This window comes from Lutra lutra, chromosome 9, assembly GCF_902655055.1.
Source record: "Lutra lutra chromosome 9, mLutLut1.2, whole genome shotgun sequence".
NCBI lineage: Eukaryota > Metazoa > Chordata > Mammalia > Carnivora > Mustelidae > Lutra > Lutra lutra.
The window spans coordinates 71,344,156-71,370,668 of record NC_062286.1 but is presented as its reverse complement, the minus strand read 5'-3'; the positions used below and the strand labels follow the sequence as shown (position 1 = coordinate 71,370,668).

The 26,513-nt window shown below is 36.2% G+C and overlaps 1 protein-coding gene and 1 long non-coding RNA gene across 29 annotated transcripts in view; one reads left to right on the top strand and one right to left on the bottom strand.

Moving 5' to 3' along the window:
• The window catches only part of LOC125109203 (uncharacterized), a 25,684-nt gene extending 1,765 nt beyond the window's left edge, over positions 1–23,919 (top strand). Inside the window, exons 2-4 of the long non-coding RNA XR_007130150.1 lie at positions 14,764–15,003; positions 19,008–19,077; positions 23,657–23,919. This is a non-coding gene — a long non-coding RNA (uncharacterized LOC125109203). The remainder of the gene's footprint in view (positions 1–14,763; positions 15,004–19,007; positions 19,078–23,656) is intronic.
• The window catches only part of NRXN1 (neurexin 1), a 1,204,011-nt gene that overhangs the window by 735,063 nt on the left and 442,435 nt on the right, over positions 1–26,513 (bottom strand). For all 28 annotated transcript variants that reach the window (XM_047745932.1, XM_047745934.1, XM_047745950.1 and 25 more), the window contains one exon: positions 669–970. In XM_047745932.1, the coding sequence (XP_047601888.1) occupies positions 669–970 (302 nt within the window). The remainder of the gene's footprint in view (positions 1–668; positions 971–26,513) is intronic.

The window sequence follows — 26,513 nt, the reverse complement described above, 5'->3', positions numbered from 1 at the left end:
GCAAGAATTTTTTTTTTTTTTTTTTAATACAACCAAGTAGAAATGGGCACCTAGAAGATGAACTGGTCTCTCCAGAGTCATTTGGGATTTAAAGTATCTTTGCTAAAAATAAAAACAAAGTCTTCGTAAACAGACTCTTTAGGAGATGTATAGGCCCCCAAAGTCATTCTTTCTGCCTCAGGGGCTTTTCTTGTCCCTATTTCAGAGGTGGGAGTGGAGAGGGAGCAGGGATTGATACAATCCCAAATCACAAACACACTGATTTTTTTTACTACAAAAAAGGAACTGTGATTTAATGACCCCAATGTGCATGCTTCCAAATGATCACCATGAAAACTATAATTTAAAATCAAACAAACAAAAAATAATAATAAAAAAAAACACAACAAAATCACACACATCACAGGAAGGGCAGGTCGCAGGGATATCCTTGCAGCCCTCTGGGAAACTGTCATATGCTCTGTATCAAAATAGACTTTGGGCCCCCAGAACTTTCTAGATATGCCCCTGCTCAAGTATGGCAGGAAGATTCATCTTAGAAGAAGAAAAAGCTAATTTGTAAGCGACTCTGAGGAGCCCTATATCATGTTGTTAGGGTTTTCAAGTACCACACACACAGCTGTAGTGAGAAACAAAGCCAGAAACTCTCTTATCCGCTGCGCTGTTACCTGACGCAGATTCCTGGTGACTTTCACATCATGCCAGGCATTATCATTAAACTTTCCATTCACGGGCTCCACTAGTGCTTCAAAGGCCCCTGATCCCAAATTAATGACCAGAGAGACAGCTCCATTTTTCAGGGCAAGATTGACATAATCAGCCGATTTCCCAGTATGAAGCATCAGTCCATTCCTCTGAAGAGTTTTAAAGGACAGCGTTATTTCATCGCTGCTGCTTTGAATGGGGTTTTGAGACAAGTCATAGCAGAAGTATTCAGATCCCTTGAAAGTGGCAATATATTCTTCTTTTCCTAGGGGGAAACAGATACATACATGCGTAAGTAAAGAAATATACTACATAGATCAGCAGACCTTAACAGAAAGAAAATTAATCATCCCCCCAAATTAACTCTGTTTAGTTAACATTCATTACAAGAGCCCCATCAAACAGAATCAAATGGTACTGTAGGTGGCAGTATATTTTTTTTAATAAACCTCCTCAGCTATTGGGCCATCAACTGCAATAGCTAAAGCTGACATTCTTGAAAATTCAATTAATTTTTAAGTATCACTGCAAGAGCTCTGATCTGAGAAAGCAGCTCTGTGATATCTCCAGGGCATGAATCAGGTACCATAAATGCATATTGGATGGTTCTACTCTGCTGGTAACAATGGGTTCCAATGTGTTTGCAACATTCTCTCCATCCAACTGAGGCGTTATTTTAATTTTCAGTGAGACATTTATATTCAAAGATCTTCTCAGCAAAGAGACAAATATTTTCATCACTGAGAAACCATAACAAATTATCTGGTAAGGGGAAAGAAAAAAAAAAGAATTCGGTCTGGGAGTAAATAGATCTCCTACAGAGCATGTGCATTTTTTTTTTCTTTTTGGTTTGTTCTCTCCCTGGATGGAGGGAGCAGTGATAGCAAGCTTAATGGAGCCTGCTGGATTGTTGATTCATTCCCTGATCTCACCAAGCAGATGGTAGGGTTGGCTTTTATGAGACTGGTAAAAATTCCAGCACATCATCATGGGAATAGCATGTAAATGAAGCCTCAACATTTCTATATATCTGTCTTTACCATATTTACGAGCAACAATGTGGATCCCACAAGATGTCAGACAGATCAACCCAAAATGTGGGTATTTGGAAAGAGCAATCCTTTCCCACTGATTGAGTTTAACCAAAGGAAAAGTGTAAGCCAAAAGTTTCCTCAATTTCCTAGGCAATGATGGTATTGTGCCAAGAAAAATGAAACAGTATGGTCTAGAATCAGCTTCTGATAAACTACAAACAGAATTTTAAATGATACTGGGGAATCTTAATCTGTTTTACTGGGAATATAGCATCTCTACCATGTCCACAGGAGGGCTCATGCCAAAAAGGGGCTTACCCTTGGCAAAAGGTTTTTACCTCAGGCCTGTTTCATTTGATTGTGAAATAACTCATGTCCTTGAACCAGAGCTCAAATTGAGGTCTCAGATCACCAGTACCAGATGACCTGACTCTGGATGTAGATGATGCCATAAGTGGCTAGAAGTAGGCAAGGCATGGCACGAAGTTAAACAATGAGCACCTAGAGACTTTCATAATGGTGTGAGCCCGAGAAAAGTCACCGCCTACCAGTAAGTTATTAGTGATGACTAGTGGTCAAGCCAAATCCATCACATTCTGAGGCACAATCATAGCAAGGACAATACAAGCCAAACTAGAGGGCCCTTCCCATTCATACAGTCAAAATATTGGTTGAGTACCTCCCAACTGTTAAGCCCAGTACTAGCCTTTAGGGATAATGAAGTGGCCAAACCTGATTCCATTCCTGTCTCTGAAAGATGACAGTCCATGTGTCTACTTCCCCGGTCAGTTCAATATGGCAAGTGGCTTGATATTGGGAGTTAGCACAACTAAATATTTTTAAATATATATATGAGGGGGAAAGAAAATAGATCGAAATATGAAATTAGATACTAGCTTGGCTACTTGCTAACTGCACTGGGAGGCAATTAAGCATCTTTTCAAATCTCAGTTTCTGAAAATGGTTTGTTATACCAGTCTTCCCAGATAAAATGAGATAATGCATGTACAGATATCTGGCAAAGTTGGTAGGCATTAGGAGTGATAGATGTTTTCCTTCTTGCCTGTCTGATGTAATAAATGTGATAAATAATCTAAAACAAATAGCATATATCAACTTTATTGTGAAATCAAGAATATTATCTTTAAGATCAGAACAAGGACACCTACTATCAATATACTGTCCTTGAAGCCCTAGGTAATATAGGAAAATAGGGAAAATATATGAGCATTATAAAGATTATAAGTGACAAGGGGTGCCTGGGTGGCTCAGTGGGTTAAAACCTCTGCCTTCGGCTCAGGTCATGATCCCAGAGTCCTGGGATGGAGCCCCACATCGGGCTCTCTGCTCCGCAGGGAGTCTGCTTCCTCCTCCCTCTCTCTCTGCCTGCCTCTCTGCCTACTTGTGATCTCTGTCTGTCAAATAAATAAATAAAAAATCTAAAAAAAAAAAGATTATAAGCGACAAAATCATATTAGTAAATATTATTGTGTGAACTGAAAGACCAAAATAATCTTCAGAAAAGTATTGGGTTTAATAATATATTTCAGAAAGACTGCAGGGTTCTATGTACTGGGACAGTGTTTTACACATATACAAACAGATCTATAGATTTCATGAAATTCCATTAGAAATCTAAATGAAACTTTAAAATGAATGTGAAAAGCTGATTCCATGAGTTCTTTGGGAAAACAAAGAGCCCAAAATAGCCAACCTATGCCAGAGAAAGAAGATGAAGGAACTTTCTTATGTAAAGGTGCCCATTTATTAGAAAATGATGGTAATGAAGATTAATACACTAGGATAAATTTTAAAAGGGGGGATAAAAATAATGAAACTAAAAATAAACCTAAGCCTATATGAAAACGATTTATATCAAGTCAGGCATTGCAGTTAAGTGAGCAGAGTATAGATTTGTCGATAAATGGTGCTGGGACAACTGGTTATCTATATGAAAAAAGGAAAATTAAATCTCTACATCATCTATAAAAATCAATTCCTCATGCACCAAGGATATAAATTACTGAGGTAAATCTGTAAATTTTTTGTAAGACAAAGTAAGATACTGAATTATGGAATGATTTATTAAATAGGCATAAAAGGTACTAATAAAATATCAATACATTCACCCACATTAAAATTGGGAACACCTGTTCATAAATAATATCACAAAGAGAGTAAGAATCTATATAAAAAATTGGAAGAAAATAAGTTTTTAAAGATTTTACTTATCTGAGAGAGAGAGAGAGAGCACAAATGGAGTGACGGGAAGAGGGAGAAGCAGACTCCCCGCTGAGCAGGAAGCCCGATGTGGGGCTTGATCCAGGGACCCTGGGATCATGACCTGAGCCAAAGGGAGATGCTTAACTAGCTGACCCATCCAGGCACCCCCAAAATATTTTTATATCATACTATTTAAAAAGGACTACAATCCAAGGTATGTAAAGCACTTTGATAAATCAATATGAAACCAGATGAACAAGGGGAAAGCAGGCAAAAGAAAAGCACAGTAATTTCACAGAATAAATGAAAAGATGCTCAATCCTATCAGTCTTCTGGGAAAGGCAAAAACCAGATTATGTTCAAATCCCATGTCGTAACCCTGAAATTGGCAAAAAATGAAAATAAAAGAGAAAAATTCCAGGCTTGGAAAAGCCATGGATATAAAGTAATTCTTACTTACTGCTGCCAAGAGGGCTAATGAGATGAAAATTGACCAACTACAGTAAAGTCCTATTTGGCATTATATAATCCCATGGGAATTTCTCATCTTGTAAAGGTTTCAGTCCTTAGAACATGGTTGCCATAATCAATAGGAATAACATTTACAATTGTTTTCAAATCACTTCTCTCTGCTCATTGTTCTGGTCCTTAAATGATAGGTAGTCACATGAATTCCAGTTCATATATGGTAAGTCCATTTATCTGAAGATGATATTTGCAGAATTTTCATCCCCACTGAGTACTTAGAATAGGTCTCTAAGCCACATAAAGTTTTGGAGACCCTTCTCTGGCCTAACCCTTTAATTTACATTATTAAGAAAGTGAACCAAGAAACACTCTTAACTATAGAGAACAAACTGAGGAATGTTACAGGGGAGGTGGCATGGGTTAAATGGGTGGTGGGTGTCAAGGAGGGCACTTGTGATAAACACCAGGTGTTGTATGTAAGTGATGAATCACTAAATTCTACATTTGAAGCTAATATTGCACTGTGTGTTAACTACCTGTAATTTAAATTCAAATTTGGAGAAAAAACATTTCAGACCCATTAAGTTTAAATGACTATCAAGTTCAGAAAGTGTGCCAGGAACAGAAGCAGACAAGAACTCAGCCTCTGACTACCTTTATTTTTATTTTTTTAAAGATTTCATTTAGTTATTTGAGAGAGAGAGAGAGAGTGAAAGAGCACAAGCAAGGGGAGCAGAGGAGGGGGCGGGGGAAGCAGGCTCCCCGCTGAGCAGGGAGCCCAATGCAGGACTCGATCCCAGGACCCCGGGTTGATGACCCTAGCTGAAGGCAGACACTTAACCATCTGAGCCACCCAGGCACCCAGCCTCTGACTACCCTCAAATAACTCAATAACAGAATAACAAAGTTTGGGGATGATGTAAAGAGGTTTGGTTTATTTAAAAGGCTGTAGCATTTTATCCAACTGACCTAATGTCATTTCAAATCAGCATAATTCACAATGCATCTTGACAAAGGATTCCTTTGCCAGATAATGTAGCAAACCCAAAAGGAAAAATAGTAAAAAGAGTTTGCAATTCACTAGATGGCAACCTTTGAAGTTTTATGTGTGTTGATGACATTTAACACCATGATGTTTCTATTACTTAAAAATGAAAATATCACACATTTTGTATTGTTTAATTAAAAAATTTAGGTAATTCAAATTGCATTAAAGGCAACTACATAAGTCTTGGAAAAATTCAACGTAGTACATATCATTACCTCTAAAAGCCATAAATGAGACATGAATCTAAACAGGAAAAATATTTTTGCTATTTTTTATGAAAGAATATGTATTCTATATAAAAATGCATAAATCATTCTATTTTTTACAAGACAAGAGGATTATACTTCCTCCAACTCTTTGTATGTTGCTGTATAATCTTTGTCATTAAGTTTTGTGCTATGTCATATGCAAGTAAGAAGCAGCATAGTAATTATTTATGCTTTCCTGTTGAACATGTAAAGAATGGGTCTCTTTCCATTTTAAAATACAAGTCCTGAATATTTTGTGCATTTCCAATATGTGCTAAAACAATAAACATCAAAAAGAAATGAAATACCAACAACATTTTTTACAAAACTAAAATTTATATGGACCCACAAAAGATCCAAATAGCCAAAGCAATCTTGAGAAAGAAGAACAAAGCTGGCGGTAACACAATCCCAGATTTCAAGATATACTACAAAGCTGTAATAATCAAAACAATATGGTACTGGCAGAAAAGTAGACACACAGATCAACAGAACAGGATAGAAAGCCCAGAAATAAATTATGCTTATATGATCAATTAATCTATTACAATGGAAGCAAGAATATACAATGGGAAAAAAGTGTCTTCAACAAATGATGATGGGAAAACTGGACAGCTACATGCTAAAGAATGAAACCAGACCACTTTCTTATATCATACACAAAAATAAACTCAAAATGGATTAAAGACTTAAATATAAGACCTAAAACCATTAAAGTCCTAGAAGAAAACCCAGGCAGTAATTTATGAAAGAATGAAAGAGAGAAAGAAATTAGATTTACAGCAATACATATAGCAAGAAATAATTATGTCCAGGGTATGTAAAGAATTTATACAAACCAATAAGAAAAAAACTAGACAAATCAGAAAAAAACAGGCAAACCATAAACAGACTTTCCATGATAACAGGATATCCATACGAAAAGATGTTCAGCTTTGTCTTCAGAGAAATCAACTTAAAACCACAGTAAAATATCAATACATTCCACTATGATGAATAAAATGACAAAGACAAATTATATCAAGTGTTGGTGAAGACATGGAACAACTAGAACTCTCGTATTATTACTGGTGGGAACTACTTTTAAACTGTTTGGCAACATCTTTTAAAGCTGGATCTCTGCAGGGGCGCCTGGGTGGCTCAGTGGTTAAAGCCTCTGCCTTCAGCTCAGGTCATGATCTCGGGGTCCTGGGATCGAGCCCCGCATCGGGTTCTCTGCTCAGCGGGGAGCCTGCTTCCCTCTCTCTCTCTCTCTACCTGCCTCTCTGCCTACTTGTGATCTCTGTCTGTCAAATAAGTAAATAAAATCTTTAAAAAAAAAAAAAAAAAAGCTGGATCTCTGCATACTCTATCTTCCAGTAATTCCACTTGTAAGTATACATCCAACAAAAATTCACACAAAGATGATCAGAATAACATACCAGCACGTTTGTAGCAGGACTGCAAAATAACCTCAAGCCGAACACTACCAAAATGTCAATCTATCGAATGGATAATTTGAGTTATAGTTATACAAAGGAACAGTAATGGAAATATATGATCTTCAACTACAAACAAAAATATAGATAAATCTCACAATAATAAGGTTAAGTAAAAAAAGAAAAATGCCAGGTGCCTGCGTGGCTCAGTCAGTTGAATATCTGACTCTTGATTTCTGCTCAGGTCATGATCTTGGGTTTGTCAGATCCAGCCCAATGTTGGGCTCCAAACTGGGCATGGGGCCTGCTTGAGATTCTTTGTTCTTCCCCCCTTGGCCCTCACCACATCTCTCTCTGAAAGAAAGAAGGAAGGAAGGAAGGAAGGAAGGAAGGAAGAAAAAAAGATGGCCAGACTTAAGAGTATGTCTTATGATTCCCATTATATAAAATTTTTAAAAACAAGCAGAACTAATCTCTACTGTTGGTATTTTGACAAGGATTACATTAAATGAGTAGATTGCTTTGGGTAGTATAGATATTTTAACAGTATTTGTTCTACTGATCCTTGAGCATGGAATGTCTTTCCATTTCTTTGTGTCATCTTCAGTTTCTTTTAACAGCGTTTTGTCATTTTCAGAGTAGAGGTCTTTCACCTCTTTGGTTAGGTTTAGTCCAAGGTAACTTATTTTTTTGGGTGTAATTGTAAATGGAATTGTTTACTTAATTTCTCTTTCTATTATTTTATTATTGGTTTATAGAAATGCAACATATTTATGTATGTTGATGTATCCTGTAATTTTACTAAAATCAGTTCTAGCAATTTTTTGGTGGAGTCTTTCTGCTGTTCTAATACAGCATCAAGTCATCTGGAAGTAGTGAAATTTTACTTCTTCCTTACTGATCTGGATTTCTTTTATTTCTTTTTGTTGTCTGATACAGCTACTTCAACAACTATGTTGAATATAAATGGTGGGAGTGTACGTCCCTGTCATGTTCCTGAATTTAGGGGAAAAGCTCTCAGTTTTTCCCAATTAAGGATGATGTTAGCTCTGAGTTTTCATGGATCTTTATTATGTTGAGGTATGTTCCCTCTAACTCTATTTTGTTGAGAATTTTTATCACAAATGGATGTTGAACTTTATCAAATGCTTTTTCTGTGTTAATTGAAATGATCATGTGGTTCTTATCCTTTCTCTTACTGATGTGATGTAACACATTGATTGATTTGCAAATGTTGGACCACTCTCGCATCCTGGAACTATATCCCACTTGATTGTGGTAAATAATTTCTTAAAATGTATTGTTGAATTAGATTTTCTAGTATTTTATTGAGAATTTTTCTATCTCTGTTCATCAGGGATATTGACCTATGTAATTCTCTTTTTTAGTAGTGTCTTGTTTTAGTATCAAGGTAATGCTGGCTTTCATAGAATAAATTTTTTGGACTAGTTTGAGAAGAATAGGTATTAACTCTTCTTTAAATGTTTGGTAAAATTCACCTGTGAAGCCATCTGGTCCTGGACTTCAGTTTGTTGGGAGTTTGATTACTGATTCAACTGTGTTACTAGTAATTGGTCTGTTCAGATTTTCTATTTCCTCCAGTTTCAGTTTTGGTACTTTATATGTTTCTAGAAATTTATCCATTTCTTCTAGGTTGTCTAATTTGTTGGCATGTAATATTGTTTTGTAATACTTTGTTTTTCTGTGGTGTATGCTGTTATTTCTCCTCTCTCACTTGTGATTTTATTTGAGTTCTTTCACTTTTTTTTCTTGATAAGTGTGGCTAAGGTTTATCAATTTTAATGATTTTTTCAAAGAAACTGCTCTTGGTTTCTTTGATCTGTTCTATCATTTAAAAATTTCTACAACATTTATTTCTGTTCTAATATTTATTATTTCTTTCATTCTGCTGGTTTTAGGTTTTGTTTGTTGTTCTTTTTCTAGTTCCTTTAAGTGTAAGGTAAGACTCCTTGAGGTTTTTTTTCTTCTTGAGGTAGCTCCTATTGCTATAAACTTCCCTCTTAAAACTGCTTTTGCTGGGGCGCCTGGGTGGCTCAGTGGGTTAAAGCCTCTGCCTTTGGCTCAGGTCATGATCCCAGGGTCCTGGGATCGAGCCCCGGCATCAGGCTCTCTGCTCAGCGGGGAGCCTGCTTCCTGCTCTCTCTCTCTGCCTGCCTCTCCGCCTACTGTGATCTCTGTCTGTCAAATAAATAAATAAAATCTTAAAAAAAAAACAAAACTGCTTTTGCTGCAACACAAAGTTTTTGGACTATTGTGGTTTCATTTTCATTTGTTTCCATGTAATTTTTAAATTTCTTCTTTGATGTTGTGGTTGACTAATTCATTGTTTAGTAGCATATTATGTAACCTTCATGTATTTGTGGTCTTTCCAAATTTTTTTCTTATGGTTAACTTCTAGTTTATAGTATTGTAGTCAGCAAAGATGCATGGTATGAGTATGATCTTCTTGAATTTGTTGAGGTTTGTTTTGTGGGCTAACATATGATTTATTCTGGAAAATGTTCCATGTGCACTTGAAAAGGATGGAATGTTCTAAATATATCTGTTAAATTCATCTGTTCCAGTGTCTCGTTCAGAACAACTGTTTCCTTGTTGATGTTCTGAATAGATGAACTGTCCATTGATGTAAGTGGTATGTTAAAGTTCCCTACTATTATAGTATTATTACTGATTAGTTCCTTTGTGCTTGTTATTAACTGTTTTATGTATTTGGATACTCCTATGTTGGGTGCATAAATATTTAAAATTGTTATATCTTCTTGATATTGTCCCCTTTATTATTACGTAGTATCCTTCCTTGTCTGTTACAGTCTTTGTTTTAAAGACTGTTTTGTCCAATATAAGTACTGCTACTCCAGCTTTCTTTTGATACCATTTGCATGGTAGATGTTTTACCATCATCTTCTCACTTTCAGTCTGCAGGTATCTTTCAGTCTAAAATGAGTCTCTTGTAGGAACATATACATGGGTCTTTTTTTTTTTTTTAAATCCATTCTGTTACCCTATGTCTTTCAGTTGGAATATTTAGTCTGCTTAATAATGTTCTGTTTTCGATCTGGGTTTTTGTTATGGGTGTGCTCAGACTGCAAAAATCACACAGCTGTACACTTACGATATGTGCATTTCTCAGTACTTCTGCTGTATTTCAATAAAATAATTTAAATAATCTAATTTAAATAATATGGATAATTGAGAAAAAACTCATCTGGCATAGTATTATTGTCCCAGTTAATAGGGTGATATGAGCAAGACAATACTCCTATCCATGCTAATTTTATTACTGAAAACTAAAATAGTAGCAATAGTAATAATATCAAGTATGTCTCAAAAATAAACTTCTCAATGCATATTAATATCCCTTAATGCTATTTGCTCTTCAGAGCAACCTCACAACATTTAGAAAGAAATATATAGGCTGCACAGATACAATTATAGTTGTTTGAAGGACCATATTCTAGAGGTGTTAATTGATGGGTCAATGCCAAGATGAAGGAAGTTTTATAATCACAGAGATGTTTTGATAATAGAGAGACAATTTAAAAAATAAACTGAGAAAATTGGAACAGTTTTCTAAAATTATATATCAATTTGTTTTAGTGTTGCTATACAATTGCAGGAAAAGATTGATTAGGATGCCATATAATTAGGCTTATAATTAGGATTATAATCCATATAATTAGGATTATAGTCCTATTCAGTTTTCATACCTTCAATAATTTAGATAAAAACACAGTTATTGCTCATCTAATTTTCTGAGGGAAGGTACAATGGAAAATTTGGAATTCTACAAATTTTTGTTATGCTGACAGGATGTGCTGGCTCTGACAACGTTAAATTTGATGGGAATAAACCCGAGTCCTATTTTCTGGTCCAAAACCACCAGTGAACAAATAATAGAGGTGATATGACTTTCCAGACACAACAGATAAAACCAAATAAAGCAAAATCTTTGAAGGATTTAGAACATGAATCCACTGTATGATAGAAACACTCAAAAAAGTCTATGTAAGCATGGATTATATTCATGCAAGTGCTTAGAGGAGGGATGGCATGATCTTGTAGTTTAGTGCTGGTCCACTGACACCTATTATACTCCTACTTGGTCAAACTAGAATGTGTTTCAGTATATGCTGGAATGATGAAAGGCTTCTAGATTATATAAGAAAATACTGAAAGATCTCTTAAAGAAAAAAAAAAAGAGGGGATATATGACAGCATCTTCAAATATCAGAAAGAATGTCCCTTAGTTAACTCCATTTTGTGTAGAATCAGGGTGTAAATAGAATCAAAGCATAAAAGCTATGGGATAATATATGTCAATATAATGAAGAGTTTCTAAGAGAATTATCCATTGGTAAAGCATTTCATTTGATAATAAACCAATTTTGTATCACAAAAAGGACTTAAACATAACAACCACTTAATTGGGTATGACATAAGGTTTTCAATCTTTGAAGGTTAAACTGTAAAAATGGATCGATTTTAACACCAAGAATTTCTACTTTATAGACAGGAATGCTAGACAAAGAGAGTTGAAATGACTTCCAAGTTCACAGAGAAATTGATTCTTAGGATAGAGCCCCTTCACACAGCCTATGCATGGGGCAAAAATCTCATTAATTTGGCCCTATGTTTCCACATCTATCAAGTTCAATGAGCTTTTCTACTAACTGAAGGACCTGTAAGGGAATGACCCTACCTCTTAAGGACAAAGATGCACTTGGGCAGAGAGAAGTCACCCTGACCCCACTTAGATGAGGCTTTTTATGCATGCCAAAACATTTCCTACATTATTGTTCTTGATTGTCTTGCTTTTCATATGCACAACCCCAAATAACACATGTTTTTAAGGTTCTACTCTATTTACATGATTCTAAGATTGTGTTCAACACAAACTAGAAACTAAAGTTAACATGTGAAAAAAAAATGAACAGAAACAGACATTTGAATGAGAGACTTGCTTCATTTGTTATATTGCTCTTCAAGTCAAATACACAAGAATACTGTGCTAAAAACATCCCTGACTAAAACAAATGTATGCACTAGAAGTTTATATGATTAAATTAAATCATAAGCCTGACTGACTTTAAAGACAAAGCAAGTTTAGAAAAACAGAAAAAGGAAAGTCTGATTATTGAAAAACCACATCAGGTTAAATCCTATCCCTAAGAAGCGTAACAGAAAATAGAATCATTTTATTTGCCACAATCCTGTTATTTAAAAATTAAAACAACCAGTTGATCACTATAAGTAAAAATAGCATGACTTTATTTTGTTTATTTTGATTATTTTTTGAGAGAGAGAGAGAGAGTGCATTCATGGGCAAACTGGTGGGGGAGGGGCAGAGGGAGAGAGAGAATCTTAAGCTGGTTCCATGCCTAGCGTGGAGCCCAATGGGGCTTGATCTCACAAACCTTATATCATGATCTTGATTATCATGACCTTGAGATCATGACCTGATCCAAAATCAAGAGTCAGATACTTAACCATTGAGCTAGCTGGGTTCCCCAAGCATTACTTTAAAGGGAAAGTAGTTTCCTTACATTTTTCTACCTGATTCAATGTTGCAAATCATTCCAAAATTCTCAAATATGATTCAATCTATGTAAATTCTGAGGCCAACTTCCATTATTTGCAGCAAGAAATCAAGCTTCATAAAATACTCATCACTCAAGATTTTATTCACTTTAGGTATACTTCAAAGCAACCAATCCAGAAAGAAGTTGTTAAGCATCTATCAGGTAACCCTCCAAAAAAGAGACACAGCCTTAATGATGATATACTTGAGGTGATTAAATATGAAAGATAAAGAAGACCTAGATATTATTCAGCACAAGACCTTTATTGAAGGGATGAAGGGAATGAGGGCCCAACAGATAAAATTATAGTTGCATAACTTAATTGGTGCAGAATCAAAATATAACTCTTGCCTCTTAAATCCAATCTCATGGTCTTCCTCATTTCCCAGAAATTTCATGAAATGAGTCTCTTATTAAGAACAAAAATTAAATACAGCTTAAACATGAACACATTTTTATAAAAGAAAATAGGACACTGTCCAAAACTCTAGTACAATTTTCCAATCCTATTGTGAAACTGATTTGAATTTGCTTAAATAACAGCAGGTGCTGGGAACCAAAAGCCACTCTATGCCTGTCTGGGCTGATAACCAATCAGTTCTGCATGGGTCGTATGATACACGGGGACAGTGATAAACAGATACTCCAGCATTCATCAGGTGTGCAATATTGCAATTTCAGGGCCTGTCTCAGGCTCAACTTGCAACAACTGAATCTAAGACAACTGGACTCTAGCATATTTTAACCCGGACAGAATCAGTAAAACAATCAAAATAAAAACATAGTTTGGCAATTATAGACTTTACAAAGAATCTCTACATGAACTTATGATTTCTTTAGATGTCAATTAATGATTACCTCATAAAGAAGTAAATTATATATTTAATTATAGGAACACAATTATATTTGCAGCAAATTTACAGATATTCTACATTTATAGATAATCCTCATTTATAAAATGGACATGGAGTAAATAATTTCAAGTATGAAATCATTTTATTACCAACATAGTCAATATATAGTGAACAGCTCATCTATATAACCATTCTCCAAAGAGTGGCCAATTTAAAACACAATACTTTCTCACTAGAATCAGAGTGTGCCTGCCTCTAACTCTAAAAATCTATATTTTGGGATATCCACATATTTTGGTCATGTGGCAAACTGCTCCACATTATAAAATGTGATTTTTAAAAATCTGACAGAAATTGTGGAATTGTGGAAGGCAAGAGCAGAGGGGGGAGAACTTTATAAGGAAGAGCAAAGTGTTGGTTAAAGTGGAAATGCCTAAAAAAATATGATCTAAACACCTGCTACCCAAAGTGCGACCTAAGGGACAGTATCAGGCATCACTTGGAGCTTGTAAGGAGTGTTAATCTCAGGACCCCTCCTCAGTCTACGGATGAAGAATTTGTATTTTAATGAGATCCCCCAGGTGATCCCAATGAACATTAAAGCCCAAGTCCTATTGTGAGAACCAATTCTAGATTACTGTGCTTTAGAATATCTTTTAGGGATTGTAAGAGGGTTGTGTGTGTGTGTGTGTTGTCTGTCATGTCTGAGTTAAGTATTAAAGACAAAATATTTTGATATCATCACACTTCTCTTAAAGGATAAACATCCAGATCAGCGACTTTGCATCTTTTGAATAGAAAACCAAAGACTGGGGGGAAATAAAAGAATCAGAGAGATCTGATTAGTGTGTATATGTGTCAAATATCTATTTAATATGCATCCCAGCAGAGTCTGGTTGTTAAATCATTGGAGTAATCTCTGAATTCTTATTCTCAACGTGTTTCACCTTTAGGCAATAATACAATAGGATCCTCTGTAGGTTTGGGAACTTAGAACTACTCTTCTGAATAAATCTGAGGGGTATATATCTCCTGATACAGTCTAGTAAATCATCTTTATTAGTGGATATACTTAATGAGGTTCATGCAACTGCATTTATGTCTCTCTAGAAATATCTTGGTTCATCCACTGCTGAAACTGAAAACAAATTGTCATTCATTCTAGATGTGATCCAACTCAATGAAAATGAATGGGGCTGTGCTGTCACATTTCTACTTTTTGCAGTTGAGTGAACTTGGAACATGTTAAAGTCAACAATATCCATCAATGAGGGAAATTTGTACTACTAAATATGGCCTACTATATTTAAAACCAGAATGACAGTTCCTTAAAAGAAAGCACTAACTGTGTCTTATCTTGGCATCCCCACTGTCTTAAGTAGAGATGGGAGTAAATAAACATGTGGTAAGTGTAATGAAGAATGAAGCTGAGATGAGAAGGGAAGTACTTACATAACTCTGCTTCTGAGGAGGGTTGGCTAAGGTTTTTGATTTGTTTTACTTTATTGTGTATGTGTGTATTTTAAGATAAACTGCTAACTTGTTATAAAATTAATTCAAAGTAGTTAGTCAGCATACACTAAGATCAGTACAAACCAGAAACACTTGGATTGCAGGGTAGCATTCTTTGTATAAGGGGGAAGGGAAGGGATACCAGTAACTCACGGCATGTCTTTGATCTTAAGACAGTAATGCTGAACCCAAAAGTCACACACATAAAGTGTCTGGTACTGCAAATGGAATCAATAGGGAGATTATGATCTATTCAGGCATCATTCATTTCATAATTACATAAATGGGGCCCACAATTTGGAGGCACTATTCTAAGTATAAGAAATACATCAGGATTTCCAGGGTTTCCACTTTCATCTAATGAGGGAGGAAGAGATAAACCCTGAACAAGTGACATTGAACACACAAGAGACCTTAGCGAGAGCAAGATGGCAGGATGACCCATGTACGTGGCCAGGGGAGCTCTCTCAGCAGATGACGCTGAAACTAAGACCTGAGTGCTGAGAAGCCCCTTGGGGAGATCTGGGCAAAGAATATTCCAAGGACAAAAAACTCAAAAGGGCAACTTCCTGAAATGAGGGGGAAAAAAGAAATAACTTGGTTTATTTCAGAAATGGAGAAAAATTCAGTGAGCGTTGAGCATAGTGAAAGAAGGGGGGACATGGAATGAGATGGGATCTGGGGCTAGGTCATGTAGGGCATTCTTGATCTTCGTCAAACTTTCAGATTTTATTCCATGTACAATGAGAAACCACTGGAGTATTGTAGTCTGAGGAGTGGTATGATCTGATATGTATGTTCTAAAAAAGATATGTCTGGCTTCTGTATGGAGATTGGACTATGGGTGTAGATGGAAGTGGTAGTAATGAGACCAACATTTATGATGTTTTGGACCATAGGGACATGGGTCATGGAGTTATACTCACTGGGGTTTGAGTTCTACTCTCACACTGTGAATACTTGGATAAATAACTGATCACCTTAAAATCTCAGTTCTTTTATCAGTAAATGGAGACAATAAAATGTTTTCTCATCAGTAAATGGAGGACCTATCTGACAGGGTAGTTGTGAGGATTAAAAAATATAATGTATGTTTAATGAGTTTATTAAAGAGTCGCAACCTACGGCATACATAAATATGAAAGAGAGTATTTACGTATTTATGGAAAAACAGTCACTTTTTTTTCTCCATATCTTATTATCTTGGCCAGAATCACTGAATTTCTGGTCACTATTGGTTATCAAAAATTCAGGCTAATTTATAATTTTAACCAAAAAGTTGATGTAAATTTCAACCCTCTTCTCATAGTTGAGGGAGAAGGGAGGTGGGATGTGGTATGGTGCTAGGCATCTTCTTATCTTCTGCCTTAAGACTTTGTCCTTCTTGGGGTACCTGGGTGGCTCAGTGGTTTAAGCCTCTGCCTTCAGCTCAGGTCATGATCTCAGGGTCCTGGGATTGAGCCCCACATCAGTAATCTCTGCTCAGCAGGGAACCTGCTTCCCCCTCTCTTTGCCTGCATCTCTGCCTACTTGTGATCTTTGTCTGTCAAATAAATAAATAAAATCTTAAAAAAAAAAGACTTTGTCCTTCTTGAATTTTCTAAGTATTAAGAAAGGTAGAGAGAGAGAGAGAGAGCTAGGGAGAGAGCATGAACAAGAAAAGGAGAGGGAGGGAGAAAAGGGGGAAGGAGACAGAGACAGAGACAAAGCTAGAGCTAGAGCTAGAGCTAGATCTAGAGATCAGTCCTCTGGCCCAGAAAGTGGCCTTCTTGTGAGTAATCCTGGCCAGATGGCTCAAGCCTCAGCCTACATGGAGTGTCTGTTCGAGCCGCAGAATCTTAGGTATCCTGGCTACACCAAATGCTGAGAGCATAGGATATACTTTCTTTGTGAACTCTTTCTACTTTGCCAGTTCCCTTCTTCCCTCCTCAGAAAAGCACAGGGCAGATCAGCAAGTTTGAAGCATACACTGCCATGCATCAGGAATGTAGAATACTAACCTTCCCTTTTTTGAATAATCAGGTTCTATAGTAGTCTCTTCCCCCAGTTAGGCTGGACAAAGGGAGCACACTTCTCCTTGAACAGTACATTTTCAGAGTACCTATGACCTAGTGACTCTTTTTTCACCTATCTGCCCCATCCCTTAATGTTTAGGTGGACAGGTAAGGTGGGAGGTGGACAATGTGTTAGGAGTGGTGAGAGGGTCAGTTTTGCTGTGTCATAGTAAATGCTGAGGGAGAAAACTGGCCAGTGTTTAGAGGTTCACTTTACAGTGGAGATTACTTATATTTTTTTGTCTCAGGGGACTCTAGTCAATAATTCTATGAGGAAGATATCTCTTGAACATGCAATTGTGTACACAGTCATACCTGGTATATGGTGGGGAATCATTTGTTAATTACTATTAACATTATTATTAAAGTAACTACAGCAGGGACACCTAGGTTGCTCAGTCAGTTAAACATTTGACTCTTGGTTTCAGCTCAGGTCATGATCTCAGGGTCATGAGATGGAGCCCTCATCAGGTTCCAAGCTCAGCTCAGCATCTGCTTGTCTCTCTCCCTCTGCTCCTTTCCCCAACCTCTCTCTCTCATAAATAAAAATAAAATCTTAAAAAAATAAAGTAACTACTACATTTTCAAAAGACTCTCTGTCCGTTAAAAAAATTAGCTTTTTACCAGTTCTTTTATTAACCAGAGTATCATTATGCCTCACAACCTAATTCCAGGAAAAATTTGGTTAGCTAAGGTTCATGGAATAAGAAAGAGATGGAAATAATAAAAAAGGGGTAAAGGAAGAAAAAACTGTCTCTGTTGATGGTTTATCCTTTTAATCAGGTTTGTACCTAGATGACTTGCAAAATGATCTCATGTGGTGTTCGTGATTTTTAGTTATTTTTATTTTTCATTCTCTCAGGGAAGCACATTGGGGTAAGAATCAGGAGACCTGGTACAGTGGTTTCCACTTGGCCACGTTTCAGCTGTCTTTCCCTGGCCTCCTCCTTAGCCTCCACACACCTCATTTTCCTTCCTGGCAACGTCACAGAGCTGGACTAAGAGCTTTCCAGTGTTTCTCTCAATTCTAAAATCCTGTGGTTCTATAACATTCTTGATTTATTGAGTCACTGTTTCAATGATTCATTCAATAAACATTTACGGAGCCCCAACTCTGTGCCAAACTCTATTGCTTTCCTGCTGTCAAAATCAGGCAACATTCTAGAGTTAAAATGTCTTTAAAGAGTTTTGATGGGGCACCTGGGTGGCTCAGTGGGTTAAAAGCCTCTGCCTTCAGCTCAGGTCATGATCTCAGGGTCCTGGGATCGAGCCCCGAATCGGGCTCTCTGCTCAGCAGGAAGCCTGCTTCCTCCTCTCTCTCTCTGCCTGCCTCTCTGACTACTTGTGATCTCTCTGTCGGTCAAATAAATAAATAAAATCTTTTAAAAAAAAAGTTTTGATGGCTGCTACTTTTAAAAGGAACTTTCTATAGCAACCTCAGTCTCTTTGGGCTTCTAGAGCTAGTTGTCTTCTTATTCTGTAAGGACTAAAAAATTTAGAAAAACAAAGGGTCATGGAAAGGTGTTCTATTCACACTATCAGAAATAAACTTTCTATTCTGATCACTTTTCTTCCTTAGCTCAAAAAGAACACCTTCAACAGATTTTCTAGTCCTATGTAAGCTGGGGTGTTAAAAGAATGTGTTTGATAATTCGCCCCAAAGCTTAAGGTACTTTTCCATATGAGTTCAATCCCTGGAAAAATAAAATATTTTAAGAGAAAGTTTATATGACTTACTACAAGTTTATATTAATTAATTTAGGAGTATGCATACTTCTTGAAGAAAAGTATTGAAGAATCAATAATAACTAGTATTAATATATATAAATTTTTTTATGGATAGAGCCCTTAATTTGGAGTTAGGAGCCCTGGGTTCAGTTCCTCATTTTGTGGTCAGAGCTACATAAACCTGGGTAAGTAAATGTAACCGAGTATGAGTTTTCTTCAGTAGAATGACTGTAGTCATGCTATCACACCACAGTTTCAGATTTCTTAAAAATGAGGATCTGTAATATAATGATTATAGAATTAATATTAACTATATACTGATTTTTCCATAAACTCTCTTCATCCCATCTATCATATCTGTGTTGAAAACACCGTAAATCTACACTGTTTAGTTCAACACTTCTCACCCCAGGTTCTACATCTGATTTGAATACTATTTTCTCAATTCTCACAACGATGCTATAAAACTAGCATCTTTCTAGATATATAGGAGAGAAGTTAGTTCATTAAGTACAATGAATTTCTTAGGACTTTATTCTCTTCCCAATACCAGCAGAGTTCTAGCCTAAATGCAAACACACAGAATTTAGAGGAGAGATTTTGGAAGTAGCTCACAGAATAAAGGAATCATTGAATCACAAAGTTTTGGAAAAGGAGCACAGGGAAGATACAACTTTCCTGGGATTGTATCAGATATATAACTCAACAACAGTGAACCCCAGACCCAAAGTAACACCTTTCAAGTTCTAAACTCTCCAAAGGGGATTAACTGTGATTAGTTCAGTTTGTGTTGGTCAGAAGTCTTTGCTCCACATCAGACTTATGATCAGAGGGGAGGAATGGCCAGGTTATAAAACATGGACATTGTGAGAAGACTCATCCATTAGCACCTGACATTATCAACCAGTTGGTCTTGTAACCTAATATTAAAGGAGCACCCTTCCAGAGTGGGAGACACAGGCTTCCACCTATGAAATGAATGAATCACTGGCAGTGAGGGTATAGCATAGTGAATACAGTTAATAGTAGTATAACTGTTATATGGTGACAGATGGTAGCTACACTTATGGTGAGCATAACATAATGTATAAAGAAATTGAATCACTACATTATAAACCTGAAATGAAGGTAACATTATTTGTAAACTATACACTTCAGCTAAAAGAAAAGAATGTCCTTCTTAGGAGATGAATAATTATTACAATTTCCTTTTTCATTTTACCTTCGATATAAACTTAGGTCTTCAAGTCCAATGTTAGAAAAAAAAAAGTGGACATTGGTTGATTTGTGACTAACTTTATTTGCACTCTGAAACTTCATCAGAAATCTCAGTGAGTCACAGAATTGTAAACTTTAGGAGAGCCTGGGTGACTCAGTTGGTTAAGCATCCAACTCTCGATTTCAGCTCAAGTCATGATCTCAGGGTGGTGAGATCAAGGCCCGCATCAGGCTCTGCACTGGGTTTGTAGCCTGCTGAAGATTCTCTTTCCCTCTCCCTCTGCCCCCCGCCCCTTACTCTCTCTTTTCCCTTTTCCAAACTCTATCCCCTCAAAAAAAAAAAGTTATAAACGTTGGAGTTTAAAGAGGGAGACCTATAAATGTTATGAGATTTTCTCTAGTGCCTATAGCTAGGGATAGTCAAACTTGGGATAAGAAGCTGGGTTTCTACACCAGTTGATCCCAAACAGGGCTGGTCATCAGACCCATCTGGGAAAACTTTTAAAAAAGCATAGTTCTTTTTTAAAAAAGATTTTATTTATTTATTTGAGAGAGAGAAAGAGAGAGCCCTTGCAGGGGGGAAGGGCAGAGGGAGAGATAGAGAGAGAAGCAGACTTAGGAGCCTGATGCAGACTTGATCCCAGGACCCCAGATCATGACCAGAGTCAGAGGCAGGTGCTTAACTGACTGAGCCACCCAGGGAAGAAAAGCATATTTCTTGCACCCATCCCCATAAGTCTTACTTTGATAGGACTGGATTGGTGTTCCTTAACACTTTATTAGGATTAATTACTTCCAGTATACAATGTAACTTGAAACTCAATATTTTTTTGTAAAGACCTGGGCCTCCCTTGCTTCCTTAGCTTCTCATTTCCCAACAAACAGTGAGCACAAACTGTGAGACAAAATACAAATGAAACAACCAAAAATCAAAGCACATTCTCATTTTTAGTACGAAAGTGATTTGGTAAGAGAACGTTCTGGCCAGACTGAATAATACCACCTCTTGAAACCGTAGTTATAATTCACAGTGAATCCATTCACTTCTTACAGTGACCATTCTCTGATCTCAAGGATGGGACACATTTCCACATTCACAGGCTATAAATGCTTTTTTCCTGCCTTTTCTACTAGTGAGTGAACCAAATACCCTGTTAGAACAAGTCTTTTCTTTCTAAAGTTTATTTGCCTTGATACTATACAACAAGAATATGTGATGTATTTTATGTCCCATGCTTGAAGTAAGATGCCTCTACCTCCATTCCCCATACTGCATGCCTTTCCCATGAACAATTTATAAAGCTATAAAATTTAAAGAGACCTTCTAATTCAAGGTCTTTCAAAAATTTCTTCCCAAGTACCCAGGATTCACATATAATATACCAACTTTGCTACCTGCAATGTACTCTTCTGTGTTTTATAGAAATAAGAATTGCTCTAAATTGATTTCATAATCTAATAATGGTTCACCATTTGCCTTTGAAAAACACTGATTTCATTCAGCCTCTGCATTTTACAAACAGAAAAACTAAGTAAGGCCCAGAGAACTTAAAAGAGTTGGCAAAAACTGTTTAGCTTCCTACCAGAATTTGGATCCCTGGACTGAATCCTGAGTTCCTTCTACTACATTCTGTGGCATTTCTAAAGCTATTTTGGATAGGTTTGAATGGACACCTTCACAGTTTCAGAGAAAAGAAAATTCATTTTGAGAATATAGGCCAGTCTGTCTTTTTTTTTTTTTCCCCGCACCGTGACATACAATCCTAATTTAATTGCTTTCTTAGATACCTAGTTTTTGTAACTCCTAGAGAAAATACACAAAATTAAAGTTTTATAGCTTTCATATCACCAAACAATATTATTATTATTTTTTCAGCTTACAATTAAAAAGTGTAATAATTATCTTAACTACTTCATCATATTTGCACTATGTTAAGCTTGTCGACACCAACCTTCAAAGTTTGCAGTCTCTTTTGATATATAGTATTATAATGAAAGGCTCTGACCCAAATGTTCAGATACTCCTTTTTAAAAATGGACAGTGCATTTTATTTTAAATTGGTAGTATTGCCCATGATGCGGGGGAAAAAAAACTATATTGCTTTACAATAAAGAAAACCCATAAATCGGATACATATAAGCATATTGACAAGAAGCTAATTACTGGCTCATGAGGTATATCAGGCTGAGGTGATATAATAAAATGCTTAATATTCATAGTGGTCCTCAACTTGGCATTACCATAAAATCACCTTAAAGAGCCCTGAAAAATATTGGATGCCTGGGTCCCTGTTCCCAACCTCAAAACTCATTTAACTGGTTCAGTGTGTGGGCATAGGCATAGGGATTTTCAGAAATTCTCTAGGTGATTCTAATGTGCAGATATGGTAGAGAAACAAGGGCTAAGAGAAATATGACCTAGACATATTTAATGGGCAATAATAGTGTCTCTGTAACTCTTCTAATTTAGTTATAATATGTGCCAAAGTCTTGCAGCTCTTTAAGCTATAATTTACACTTTAGTTGTGACCATCTGTATACAGTATTGCTGTACATTTGCATATCGCTTAAGTAAATTAATAATAAGTAGTCAGCATATTTTAGCTTATAAAGTGAGAACACAATAGCATTTCCTCTCTCCCCTTCAAGAACATTATCAGATTGACCTTTGGAAGCATCTGATTTAAAGTCCATTTTCTTTTAAGGGCCAATACCACATGAATAAATACTCTACACATTCAGGTAGTACGGGAAACTAAAACCTATGCTGATATTGTGAAATCGGGTATCTTCCTGAAGGAAACGTCACTTAAGAAGCATTGTAGAATTGTATCTTGCTACCAACTCAATCACATTTTCCCAAAAATATTAAAAAACATTGGATGAATTGAGTTGCTTTCAGTTTTTTTTTAATTAAAAATGCAGCCAAATTCCAGAACTCTCATTATTAAAATATGTAAGATTTAAGTGTTTCTGGCAAAACCTACCACAAGCATTGAAAGAAAGCAGATGTTCCAAATCCTTAGAAGCCTGTCTTGAATCATGCTCTTTATCTGCTGGTCAGAATAAAACTTGAAGCCAATGAAGAGAATATGGAAGCTAAATATCTCACTAGGGACATCAAAAACAAGGACAGTTTTCTCTAAAGGGAAATACATGGAAGGGAGCCCTGGGATAAAACAGAGAAAGAAAGATACAGAATGAAAGCTGTCCCTGAAATAGCTAACGAGAGGCGCCGACACCCATCCATCAGCAAGCTCTCCTTGACAGGCCCATCTCTGTCTAACAAGTTGACACATCTATACACCACAAGCTGAAATCTTCAGTGTGTAAGTTCCTCTTCCTTCTTCTAACAGACAAATGCACAAAGGACTGGTTTTTGCTTGCCTTGCTGCCGCGCCTTAATGAACAATCAGCTCAGGATTTTCACCAAGTCAAATGCTGACTAAAAACCTCCTCACGAAAGCCTTTAATAAATTTTGGCTTGTGTTTCCTTCACATGTATTTCAATTTGAAGACAAATTCCCCCTTTTCTCTCATTTGCAGTTGCTTGTTTGGTTAATTAAAAGGCATACTACTTGAAAGCAGAAAGGACACAAAATGGAAGACTGGGCAGATGGGTCAAGATGGAATGTCCCTGGCTCAGGCATGCCTGTGATTCTCTTCACTGAAACAAATCCTTTATTCTTCTTCTAGCTAAGATTCAACAAAGGCACAGAAGCAGCCCTTCAGTGTTTCCTACTTCAGATCAAAGTCCTTTTTATACTTGGCGTGCAACCTAGTTGCATCGAATTCAGTATAAAATGGAAAGTTTTAAGCGTCCAAGCAATTCAAGCTCATTCTATGGTCCTCTCGTCCTGTGGACTGCCTTAGCAGATTTGAGGTATCTCTTAGGGCAAAGTGGTTTGAAAGCTTTGAGGTTTTCTTGGTGACTGGGAAGAATAATTTGACTTCACTTGGAATAAGATCATATTCAGCAGAAAAGATCTGCTGTGCTCAAGGTCATGGACCTTGGCTCTGTGAATATTCAGTTATTCAGCAGAATAGCCACTCTGAGCTTTTAAAGTGCTTTTGGATACTGCTGCAGGTGTTTCCTGTGGAGACGTCCCTCCCTGACAGCTACTGCCAGAGTCCCTACATCTGCATGTCCCCTTCTGGATGCTGTCTGTTCTCTCCGAAAACCCTATTCCCTCTACATCAGCAATATATATATATATATATATATATATATATATATATATATATATATATGCAATCCAAAAGATTGCAAAGAAATGCTGTCATGAATCAAGATCTGTATATACATATATAAATGGCTAAATAGTTAAAAAAAACTTCAAGGTGAGGGGTTGTTTGTTTTTTTTAAACTGATGCATTTCAGAGCCTTACATCTTAAGCATCATTTTAGAATGTGTTATTTGAAAATAAGCCAGGGATGCACTAGGGAATTAATGAAATCATTAATTAAAGGAACATATTAAAGACCTATTCTGTGAGAGGCACTACATTAGTTATCATGAAGAAAACAATGGTGGATAAGAGTTCTATTTTATAAGACATTCACAATGCAAAGAAGATACAAGGCATAGAAAAAGCAATGGAAATTCAAAAGAAGAAGTTACTTTCAAAGTGTTGAGATACATTTCATAAAGAAAGTAAAACTTTGTTGGATAACATCTTGAAGGATGACTGATTTGAAATGTAGGTAATTTAGGGAAAAGGCACCACGGCAAGTTAAGAGATGAAGACGAGTGAAGGTTTTGAGCTGAGAAATCAAACAATTAATAAAATTTGACTGGAACTAAGGTGCCATGACAAACGAAATGAGAAAGTTTGGCTCAGGCTGAAGTGTAAATGTCCTCTATAGAGGGAGGAGACGTTTCTAACATTTTGATCAGGAATATCCATCTAAGAGGGAATGGTGAATTACTGATTGGTGTGAATTTAGGGACACCACTGCATCTCCAATTTTTGTTATGATTATTATAGTTTTGAACAATGCAGTCCACCTAAATGAAGATAACAACTGCAATGTAAAAATAAGAAGAGTTAACATTTAGAAATTACTATTCAGGTTTAGTTCGTGGCAAGGAGGGCAGGCAGAACAGATGGATCATCCATCACTAGATATTTTTATTCTTATCTCCTATCAAATAGACAAACGTTTGTGAGGAAAAAGTCGTCATGTAAAGAAGCTTTACTTTACACTATGTGCCAGGGAGGATATTGGTCTAATGATCCAAGGAAGTGAGGCATTGTTATATTCTATTTAACTGTGAAATATAGTCTAGTGAGTTATATTAAACATGACTAAAGATTATTAGGAAGAGCCTTTAGATTCTTTAAAAGTAAGATAGTGACCATGTGAGCAATAACACTGCAAGGTACTCTTTAAAGAATATCCTATGTGGATGCTAACTTTCTTATAGAACAAATTTAAATGTAAATGATTATAGTGCCTGAATACATTTTCCTTTTTAAGATTTATTTCTTTATGTTTTTTAAATTTCTTTTTTAAAATTTAAATTCAATTAATTAACATAATGTATTATTAGTTTCAGAGGTAGAGTTAAGTGACTCATCAGTCATATGTATGTGTTTATTATATCACATGCCCTACTTAATGCCCACCACCCAGTTACCCCAACCCCTCACCCCCTTCCCTCCAGCAACCCTCAGTTTGTTTCCTGTGATTAAGAATCTATGTTCTGTCTCCCTCTGATTTCATCTTGTTTTATTTTTCCTTCTCTTCCCCTATGATCCTGTTTTGTTTCTTAAATTCCATATATGAGTGAGATCATATGCTAATTGTCTTTCTCTGATTGACTTATTTCTCTTAGTGTGATACTCTCTAGCTCCATCCATGTCATTGCCAATGGTGAGATTTTTTTTTTTTTTTTTTGGTGTCTGAGTAGTGAATACATTTTCTCTTGACTTTGTTCCTGGTGATGTGGTTAAGAGCTCAGGCTGGATAACTACAACAGACAAATTAACACTCCATCATTTATCAGCTTTGTGATTATGCCTAAACATTATAATTCTCCAATCCCTCCTCTCTAAAATGTGGGGAAATATTTACCTAGAGGTTAAGGAGTTGATACTTATAAAATTATTAGCATAGAGTCTGCCCAAAAATGTCATCCAGTTACCCTGTATAAAATTTTTGTTTTTAATACTATAAAATCAATCCATTAGAGTTTTACTTCATGGCAAACTCTTTTCATTTCTTGATTAATAAAGCATTCCCTAACCCCCAAATTATAAAGATATCTCCCTCTCTTTTCTTCTAGTTTTTCTTTAATATTGCAATGCCTTTATTATTTAATTACATGAATCGTATGTGAGAGGAACCTAATTCTACTTTTTCCCCACATGCATAATCAGTTATTCCAATACTATCTAT